The 11171-nt window shown below is 41.8% G+C and overlaps 1 protein-coding gene across 3 annotated transcripts in view; it reads left to right on the forward strand.

Moving 5' to 3' along the window:
- The window catches only part of GRIA1 (glutamate ionotropic receptor AMPA type subunit 1), a 261991-nt gene extending 252181 nt beyond the window's left edge, over nucleotides 1-9810 (forward strand). For all 3 annotated transcript variants that reach the window (XM_066590438.1, XM_066590439.1, XM_066590440.1), the window contains exons 15-16: nucleotides 3415-3549; nucleotides 7587-9810. In XM_066590438.1, coding sequence (XP_066446535.1) covers nucleotides 3415-3549; nucleotides 7587-7775 — 324 coding nt within the window. In that variant the 3' untranslated portion in view covers nucleotides 7776-9810. The remainder of the gene's footprint in view (nucleotides 1-3414; nucleotides 3550-7586) is intronic.
- The last annotated feature ends 1361 nt before the right edge of the window (nucleotides 9811-11171 follow it).

Raw genomic sequence — 11171 nt, forward strand, 5'->3', positions numbered from 1 at the left:
ATGTTGAATCGGAGTCAGCAGAAATCACTCTACAGAAACATATCGGGTTTAGCACTAAATCACATAATACTGTTACTTTAGTGTTAAAATGAACTATATAAGAAGGAGACTTTTGACTATTAAGAGTTCCACTAATAATAATATAATTTATGCATTCAGCAATTCATAGACCTTCATAAACACACATCAAATCACCAGATTCTACCGTTTTTCTTGTATAAAGAAGGCCCTGAAAATAGAGATGGTGGGACTACTGTGTTCAGTGGGCAGCATTGGGTGCATGCTTAAAGCTGATGTTTTTTGGAGGGAGGTGGGTTTTGGGGCTGTGCACTGCAATGATGTGGTGGGTGGTGGGAGAATGTCTGAATATTGCAATGGCGTGATAGGTTCTGGTCGTGTATGGCAGACACTAAGCCTTTTTGACGTGGTAAAGCATAGCCTTAGTTATCCATTCTAGAGGGTGAATGTCTTCTTAAAAGTGATTTTGATGTTCTAGATTAATTCATGGTTCATAACTGAAACCATCAACCAGTTGTTCCAACCCCTAAAAATAATACCCATCAGGCTTTAATGAAGTACAAACCTTTTCCACGTGATGATTACCATAAACCCCACCATGTTTTGATTACATTCTCAGAGCAATGATGTGACATCCACACTTTGAGGCAACCAACCAATGATATGCTGAACACAATGATGTCCCTACTGCGAATAGTGATTGCCTGCAGTGGTCATATTTGCATACAACATGTAATCAAGTTGAAGGTTTACTTACTGAGAGGGTAAAGGGCCTTTCACACTTAATGATTATTGCTCAAAGTTCACTCAAAAGCCATTGTTTGAGAGATAATAATTGTGTGTAAATGCTCCCATCTTTAGTTGATTTTTAGTTGAGCATAAAATCCATTATTCAGCCAGAGAGAAGATAACACAGACTGGATGCTGTGTTTGCTGTCCATGGTGCTGTATTCTCCACAAGAGTGCTGATTACATTGTATTCAGCTTGCAGCAACATGGCAGAACAAAGGAGCTGAATGCAGTAAACAGACCACCTGCTGTTCTCTGCATACAACTTCAGGAGGCTTATTTACGTGCAAATGAAGGTGATAAGCTGCTAATGGACATTAGTGTGGAATAAATGGAGCTTAATGGAGTTCTGCCATGTTTGAAAGTTAACCCCTATCCACAGGATAGGAGAAAACTTTCAGATTGGTTGGGGTCCAACTACTGGAAGACCCACCAATCCTGATTATATCCAATGCATTCAGAACTGAGGGCAATGGCGGTCACACATGCACACCAATGCTCCATTAATTTCGATGGGCAATTAATGCTAGATTGACAAGCAATTTCTGATATAAGAAACTTGGTCAGCAAATGAACATACCAGGAAAAAAAATATTTCCTATTTTGTAGAGGGTAGATTTCTAAGTAGGTCAAATACAGTATAGGTTTCAAATATAAAGCATAAAGAAGTGTAAAAATAGGCAATGTACAATAAGTGTTGAGTACAAGATAGCAAAAGTAAATAGATAGAATGGTAGATATATGGTAAAGGAGAAATGTAGCTAAGCAAGGTAGAAAATAGAAAGATGAAACAATGAAAAGATCAAGAAATTCACACGGAGAGTCGAAAACAGAGTCTAAAGGGCAAGAAATTCCTGTAAATCTTTACTCAAAAATTGACCTCCCACTTCAAAAATAGCACTTAATAAAAAACAGAGGTGCCTGGGCCCTTATCTTTCAGGCTTTATGTGCACAAAGTGGTACCATGAAAAGGACAATATGCATTTCATGACTTGGTGCATCAGGCATTCATTCAGTCTTACTGTAGATGTAGAATGAAGAGTCAAAACATCAGGAAAAACTAAAACGTTTTTTAAGGGTGTTGTCACACATGCAGGTTTTCTTGAGGTTTTTTGATGCAGTTTTTGAGGTCAAAACCAGTAGAAAAAAAGAGAAGTATTATCTGTCCTGTATACTTTCTTTTTTGGAGAGAGTGAAGAAGCCCTGCAGGGCTTCGGGATTTCTCCACAGCAGGCAGAGCGGAGCTATGGGGGATTTCCCCATAGCAGGGAAAGACGGAGCGTGGCTATGAGTTAATCCCCCATTTCTCCGCTCTTTCTCCCCAATAAGGGGAAATCCCCCATAGCTCCACTCTCTGTCCCTGCTATGGGGGAATCCATAGTCCTATTCTATATCCCCATAGCGCTGAGAGAGTGGGTGGGTCTAGAGAGAGAGGAGGTGTGGCTATTGGAATTATCAGTGATCCCCCATAGCAAAACCATAGAGGGGCAGAGCTAAAGGCAGGGTTAGGGGCGCATCCCTCTAGTCTTACCCCCGCCTCCCATGTTCTTGGGGGAAAGCCCTGTAACCCCACCCTCCTCTCTCTCCCCACTATAGGGAACTCCCTTGGGGAGAGAGGGGGAGGGAATTTCCCAGCAGGGGGGCAGGAGGAATACCCTGCAGTTTACAGCAGGGCATTTAAAAGGTGCTACCCAAATGAAGCACATTTTAAATGTCCCATTGTAAATTTCTGTTAGACCCGCGGGGATTGAAGGAATCCTTGGGGAGTCTCCTAATCCCCACAAGGACTGACAGGAGTTTACAGCAGGATATTAGGAGTCCCATAGGAGTCAATGGAAACTCCTGCAAGGCACGCACCAAAGATAGCCAATGCTCTATCTTTGTTAGGTGCGCGCCGTTTTGTGCACCTACCTTCTCTCATGTGAGCGCCTCTATAGGAACCCACTGGTTCTTTTAGTAGCACTCTTTACCCAAAAACAACGTTCGTCTGACCGAGCCCTTAAAATTTGCTACACAGAGTGGATCCAAAATGAACAATCCCTTTAAGACTGTAGGCATTCCATGTTCGTGTAAGCCAATGCTCTAAATATACCTGAGGAATCCTAATAAAGTAAGTTTCTTTTGAGCTCGATTTTATTAGAATTGTAAATCAGCTTTTGCATTTACTGCTTTGCTCAACAAATTTAAACAAGCGTAAGATTTAATAGCTGTTCCCTTTCTTGTGCTGACACAAATTTACTGTTGCCGCACGGTCTTTAAAAAAAATATGGATCATTTCTAACCCATAGAAATTTCTTTTTATTCGGAGACTTTAGCTGAACCGTCCTCACAGGATTATTCTATAACATGCTTTAAAAGTGTACAGACCACGTCCAAAAGGCTTACCACCTCTACTGCCAACTGCATATTCCGGTAGGCATAAAGGTGCCCGGTGGTGATGCTGTCTGATGTATGATTCTGGCTTGTTGACATGGTATATGGCATATGAGAAAGGTGGGCATAGGTGGCTGAAGAAGTTTGGGGATGTCTTCAACCTATTTGTTGCTCTTATAACACATTCTTCCCCTCCCTCTTTCCCTGCTCCTTATCTTCTATGTCTGGTTCCAGGATAAGACAAGTGCACTAAGTCTCAGCAATGTCGCTGGAGTCTTCTATATCCTAATCGGAGGCCTGGGTCTGGCTATGCTGGTTGCACTAATCGAGTTCTGTTACAAGTCCAGAAGCGAATCCAAAAAGATGAAGGTGGCATCGCATCTCATATCACCCCCCTCTGTTCCAAACTCTTTTTATAATGCAGAGTGTATAATTCACTCCCGATTGTCTACAATGACCACTACTATGTTATCAACTATGGTCAAAATAGTTTAAATGTTATGTTCTTTCCTTTGTTCCTGTACTGCAGGTAGTCATTGCATACCCACAAAATAATGAAAAGCTTAAAGGGAAAATCTCACCTCGGTACAACACTATGAAATAAGTTAATTGAGCTATTCGAGGGAGGTAACAGGGAGACGAAGGATTATTTTTTTATACTTGTCTCCCCGCTTCCGCAGTGCTTGCCAGTGAAGTCTGTATGTGGTTTGAAAATCTGCCTCTTTTCAGATTGCTGTGCACACTCCCATAGAAGTCAATGGGAGAGCACATTTCAATGACGGAAATCCCGCAGTTCCATATCACCTACCCTAACAGCACCATAAATTAGTGTATGGTACTGTTCCGAGGTTACAGATTCCCTTTAAAGAGTATTCCAACCATTGACTGTACCCGTACAGTTGCCCTCTCACTTTTTTACTCCATCTCCCGGTTGTTGCCAGCCTTTCGGCTTGGCACAAAAGAGATCGCAAGATTTCCATTCTCTGGGTAGGGCGCTATCAGATATTATAATGTATTCTAGAAATAAAGGCTCATTTAGACGGGACGAATGTTGGGCAAACAATACCCGCACATACTCGCTCCTTTGCTGCTGCACGGGAGCTAGTATTGCTGGCTCATAGCGGGGAGGCTGCAGGAGATTTCTCTTCTTGCGCTCCCCCGCCCCTCTCCATTGACTTACCATATTTATACTGAGCGATCAGCGATGCTGCATAAACAATGGACGATGAGCTGAACGGCGACCATTCAGTGTAAATAGCAGCCGCTATGTTTAGTCAATTGAGAGGAACGGGGGAGAGCGAGGAGTAAAATCTCCTGCAGCCTCCCTGCACCCCTGCTGGCCACTCCGTGAGCGAAATGGTGATACTAGCTCCCGTGCAACAGCATGGGAGCGGGTGTATACAGTGACGAGTGTCGGGCATCGTTTGCCCGACATTCGTCCTGTCTAAATGGGCCTTAAGCTATAAATATCACTGCTTGAAAGACCCCTTTCAGGGTAAGGAGAAGCTTATGGTGCTCTAGCATTGATACAATTTCACATAGTACTGTAGATTTTTGCAGTGAAGGACCTTAAGACTCTTAAGGTCCTGTCCTTTTACACGGAACAGTTATTGTTGAAAAAATTGTTTAAAGGAGCGAAAATGAACAATAATTGTTCCGTGTAAACACAGACAGCGATTGAGCGATGAACAATATTTTGTTTGCTCTTCGTTCATCACTCATTTCATGCAAGCATAATAATTGTTGGCTCGCTTGCTAATCGTTCGGTTTAAACAGTGATCATTCAGTCATTCTCATTCATTGGAACCGAACGATCCTGTTGCAAAAATAAATAAAACTATTTATCTTTGTATCTAAACTGACTGCCTGAGCGAACAAGCAAACTGTGACATTGTTTGCTCATTCGCTTAGACGAACAATAATCGCTCTATGTCAAAGTACCTTAAATAAGGAAAGACTGGGTTGTGAATATTAGTAAGGTAAAAAAAAAGTACAAAAAAGACGTTAACCAGAGATGAGTGAGCACCCAAATGCTCGGGTCTGCGTTATTCGAGTCGAGCTTTTCGTAAAATTCGAGAGCTCTACTCGAGTAACGAACCCCATTCACTACAATGGGAGACTCGAGCATTTTTGTATGAGGAACGCAGGGTCCCAAGTTTTTTTTTTTCTCCTTGGTCTCTCTCGGTCTCTCTCTCTCTCTCTCTCTCTCTCTCTCTCTGTCTCTCTCGGTCTCTCTCTCTCTGTCTCTCTCGGTCTCTCTCTCGGTCTCACTCTCTCGGTCTCTCTCTCTCGGTCTCACTCTCTCGGTCTCACTCTCTCGGTCTCACTCTCTCGGTCTCACTCTCTCGGTCTCTCTCTCTCTCCTTCCCTCCTTCCCGCGAGAACAAAAAATTTCGAATGACGCGCACTGCAGCGGGGAGGGGCCAAAACAGGCACGTCACAGCAGGGAGGAGCCAAAAGCTGAGGCGGGGTCGAACACGATTTGATGCTCGTTCGAGTAACGAGCACCAATGAGTACGCTAATACTCGAACGAGCATCAAGCTCGCCAGAGTACGTTCGCTCAACTCTAAAGTTAACCTATCTTCTTTCCTGAACACTATTATCTAATTTAGTTAAAGGGTTTGTCTCATTTAGAAAACCCATTTTCATATACCCTACATGGGATTTTTTAGGTTACTAGAGGGGGATCCACAAAGGATCCTCATCTCTTGGCCAAAATGAAAAGCTATTACAAAGAGTGACTCTGGCTTTGGAGGACCTGTCCCGTCCTGCACTACATAGATAATTTAATATAACTTGAATGCACATGGTGTAATAATTCATTTCCCCTGTGGTGGTGCTGCAGGGAAATTGAACATGTCCACTTGAACATAATAGTTTAAAGTTGATCTTTGGAAATCCTAAAAAGGGGAACTTTGTGATCAACTTATTGTCAATGAATTCTTCTAAGAAGTTGTCATTGTGCCAAGCGGATAACCCCCTTGAGGATAGTTTGCCACTCACTGACTACATGGTACCATTATACTATGCGGAGGACCCAGTGTTCATAATGTGAATATGGTAGACACACATAGATAGGACATCACTGCAAAGATCAAATTCCATGACACTCACCTACATTCTCATTTCATCACACTTAACTAAATTCTTATATATGGACCAATAATGGCAGTTATCACAAGCTAAAAACATGTTCCTAGCCTATGACCATTACACATGCAAGTGATGCTTTGTCAGGTCACGATGATAATAGAGGAGTGGCCAGTATGAATTAGCCATCACAATATAATATGCATAGCAAATTGTAAACTCATAATATTCTAATAAATTGGCCAGAGCAGAGATAGGCTACAAAAAGAGAGTCTTTAACGCTGGAGGACCCAACATATCTGTGCATTACACAGACAGCCCATTAATTCAATGTAATGCTTCAGTTCTCCTCTGGAGATGCTGTAGAGAAACTGAGCACTTGCTGATGGATTTCCCCATACATGACAACTCATTGGTTCCAGCAGCTAGAACCAATAAGGCGTTCCAGCAACTAGACTGTGATCATTTTTTTGTAGAGGGACTGACCAGAAATGGATTGTCCAAGGAAGTCGGTTTCCTTAAATCACTTTGGGTCTTAAGGCAACCAGGTGCAGTCACAGTGTAGTTTCACAACACTTGGAAAACCACAGGATGCAGACCACTGGCCTACACCATGAGCACTGTGTTGGGTATCTTCTACTATTCATGGGGTTGTCCAGTTGTAAACTACTGATGGCCTATTGACGTTATACACTACAGATAGTAGATCAGTACGGGTTTACACCCAGTAACCCCTGCAGATTAGCTATTCACCAGGCTGGTACACTCATGTACTGAATTGATTTCTGCAGAAAGCAGATAGCTCTGTTCCCACTGTAGTGGCCAGGATTGGTATTAAAGGCCCAGTTCCCATTGAAGTGAATGAGAAAGAGCTGCAATGCCAAGCCTGACCACTGCAGAGAGAACAGAGCTAATTTTTGTGAGGATTTCAGATGGTAGACCCCTGCTAATTTATTACTGCTGGTCTGTCCTGAGGATAGGCCATCAAGTAGTTTACAACCGGACAACCCCATTAAATAATGAAGACTGCTCTAGGTGCTATTTTGCTATGTTGAGATAGTCCACTGCAATACTAGACCTACCTTCTTGAGCAAAGGTCAACCTAGTAAAGTAGATGTTTGAAGTTAGAGCTTTGATAAATAGTATCATGATCTAGAATTGTGATCTGATTTAGTTAGTGGGTGTAGTTGCTCTTCATGCTACAGTTTTATATTAAAACCCATAGTTCCAGCTAGCAATAATGTATCTACTGTATATTAGGAAATATTGTATCGCAGAAAGGACAGGGGGGTTAAACCCCTATCCTCCTCAAAAGGGTTTTTGTTTAATTCCACAGCAAACAGTCACAGAGACGGTCCGTATGGCAACCTTACCAAGACCTTCAACAGCAGGAGGTAGCGGAGAAAATGGAAGAGTGGTCAGTCATGACTTCCCAAAATCCATGCAGACAATTCCGTGTATGAGCCACAGTGCGGGTATGGCCCTAGGAGCAACTGGATTATAATAAAAGCAGACTTCACGCTGTCTAGTGAAGCAATGATGACCTTTCCCCCTTCCAGTGCCAAAAACACAAAGGACACATTTTATGGACTTTTCGCAGTCACTCAAAGATCTATTTTTTGTTATTTTGTTTCCTTTGTTCTTTTTGCCACCTGTGGCAAATCTACAAGACAGTAACTGCAATAAAGAGCTGATTGGGGAAGAGAAGAGAACCTAGCTTGTGGGCTGGACATTTGAATGTTATCAATAGACTCTGATCCCACAATGGTTCAACTCATCAACTCTTAGTATATTCAATTGTTTTAGAGGAATATTTTTTTTTTCCTTTTTTGTTCCTTTTTCCTTATGTTTTCCTGTGTTAGCTTTTCTGAATAAATTTGGGCGCACATTCTCCTGGCATTTCCTTCAAAGTTAGGAAATACAGCACTGGAATGTCCTTCATATGAGCAGTCCTTATGTATTGAAATGGGTGTCTTCTTCGGCTAGAACAAAGAACCAAGCGACAAGAACAAGAGAAAGTAGAGATTCACAATGAGATGCAGTAGTTGTACATATAAAATCCGTGGAATAGTAAAGAAATGGGGAAGACTTAGTCATCCACAGCATCGCAGATGGAAGAGAAACGAAGTGTCATGTTATGGTGGCCAAGATTATAGGACCACTTAAGAACAATACATAAGGTGGTGCTGAATTTGCCAGCAGAGTATTAAATGCTACCAGTAGACATCAGTTGTCTGTACTTGCTAATGGATCTCAACTCTAAAGCCATGACTATCAATACTTGAGGGCATCGGTCAACTAACCAACAGCGCACAAAAAAGTAGAACTTAAGGTCATTCAAGTCAAGAGCATCGATAACTGCATATAAAGGCATATCTATACAAACAGACCCAAGCAGATGAGGATACAGATACAAGTATTGAAGCTTGACAGCCCAATAAACTTGATATATAACATCTACAACATCTGGTCACCATCTGGATTCTCGGGGGGGTATAAAGTCCCACCTAAATGACCATGCACTGTTTTAGTAGTGTTATTTGAATGTTCACATTAATGCTGTTATACTATTTAAAAAAGTTGAAAAAAGCTGAAAAAAATTACACAATTTGCCAGCAATCATGGAAATGTCACCAACGTCAGGAGCTACGAATGGACTGTGCTTGGGCTCCTCTGTATCACGCTGACAGATGTTGTGGAGATAGAATTATGCATTTGGTATTCTACATTACTTATCGGCAAATACAAAGTCATTCTGCATTTGTTTTCTCCGCCCCTCAGTCTTTCTCTCACCTGGAACGGCTGGGGTAGGGGTAGTAATATCCTTCAAATGGCCTCTTTCAAAAAGTTTTGTTTTACTTTTTACATTTTTTGAGTTCTCGTTTTAGCATACGAAGAAAAACAGATGTTCTCCTCTGAACCTCTTCTAAAAAGCGTATGTTACCATTTTGTAGTGGAAACATATCCTTTCTACTTAATTCCTCAAAATGACGAGGAGCTATCCAGCCATCTGACTCAAGGGCCTTGCTACTATCGGAACTGAACTTGACCATGTGATAAGGGCATTGAAGTGAAGAAAAAAAAAAAAAAGATCTGTCTTGCACATAGAAGGTCTTACTTGCTCAGTGACTTCAAGACAAGACTTGGTGGAGTGCAGGACACAACAAATCAGCATTGGAGATGTTGAGTGTTTCACTTGTAATTTGTATTTTTATTACACTTTCTTAAAAACAGAGGTGTGGAACCAAGCTCGGTTTTTACCCCGAGAGTGGACTCCACATTTATTCCCTTCAAGCGTTTCATTCTGTTTTTCCTCTTTGATACCTGGATATTTTTCTCCACAGAAGCTGTATTTGTTTTAACTCTGATGTCAAAAGTGCTAAGCGAGATTACGTTTGGTCAAACAACAGAAGCATTCTTTGGTTTGTTTTTAAGATGTGATGGGGAGGTGGTATCTCTCATCAACATCTCCTTGCTTCTTGCGTATCTCCTCTTTGTTTTCTTTTTTTTTTCTTTGAATTAATATAAAATGGACGTGATTCCTTTCTTTGAGGCAAAGTTACTTCCGTATACACTTGTGTGTAAATGGTATGAATGTGTCTGTACAAAAGTGGCATTGACAATCAGCATACTATATTAGTGGTGAACGTTGATTATTCAGTGGTGGTCAATAATGATTCTAGGGTTACAGACCAATTTTGAGCCTGTTCTGCATATAGAGCTGGATTAAAGCGGTTCTCTAGGTCTTCGACCATTTTTTCAATTTATGACTTGTCCCCAGGATCCTCGCTGATCAGCTTATTCTTGGCACACCTGTCAGAAAGCAGATCATGCTATCCATACTCCAGCGGACCAGTTTGGTACAGTACTACAGGTGCAGCTCCCATTCAATTCAATAGGAGCTATGCCTGAACCACCAACCAAGCCGCTGCGGTATGGACAGCACTATCTGCTTCTTGTGCTGTCCATACTGGCAGCAGTGCCAGGAATAAGCTGATCATGGGAATCCTGAGCAGCGGATTTATTGATGATCTATCCCGAGGACAGGTCATCAATGGAAAAAAGTCCTGGACAACCCTTTTAAAGTTGGTGCATGCCTCCGGAAAAAAAATGATGGGGGCCACCACCTCTGCATCCCAGACCTCAAGTGATCCCCATATATAGGAGAGGGTGCCTGGTATACATATGGCTCTCTATACTGAAATCTATGGAATTTATACAAATATCCCAGCTAGTGCCTCTGTTAAGGCCCCATACACATAAAAGAGGAATCCACCAATTTTGGCAGGACCAGCTGACTATCTTATGCTGGGGGAGAGATGCTTCTGGCAAGTTGAATTTTAACACCCAATCCATTTGTTTTTAACTAAGATAAGCTGATGCCAGAGGATTCTGGCAATAGCTTACTTCCCTCTCCACACCCAGATGACATGGATGCTCGAATCAGCATGTGTATGAGTTGATTGGAACAGGGGTCATGAGCATTTACTGTTGTAGGGGGATCTTTAGACGTCAAAACAGAGAGCCACATACATCCATTTCCCCATCTTCTCAGATAAACGACCACCAAGGTTCCCTATTTTTTTAGGTAGGGGACCTCAGATGTGATCAGTATATACACTAGCCATAAAAGTATTACATTTCAGAAGCATAAATCGAAAATGCCATGCTCCATAGCAAACTTTTAAAAGTATCGCTTGTACCTTTTAGATTTTGGGGTCCTACAGGTTTTCCCTCCTGACTGTAAGGGTCTTCTTAGATAGATAGATATAAGAAAAAAAGAGACAGTGGTTGTAAGATCCCTGCATTTCCTTAGGTTTGTGGAGGCCCTCAGACATGGACTTGCGCCCTCCTTATAATCTGACTGGACCGTATACTGTTAAAGTGTATATATTACCTA

Source organism: Eleutherodactylus coqui, chromosome 2 (genome assembly GCF_035609145.1).
Source record: "Eleutherodactylus coqui strain aEleCoq1 chromosome 2, aEleCoq1.hap1, whole genome shotgun sequence".
In the NCBI taxonomy this organism is placed as follows: domain Eukaryota; kingdom Metazoa; phylum Chordata; class Amphibia; order Anura; family Eleutherodactylidae; genus Eleutherodactylus; species Eleutherodactylus coqui.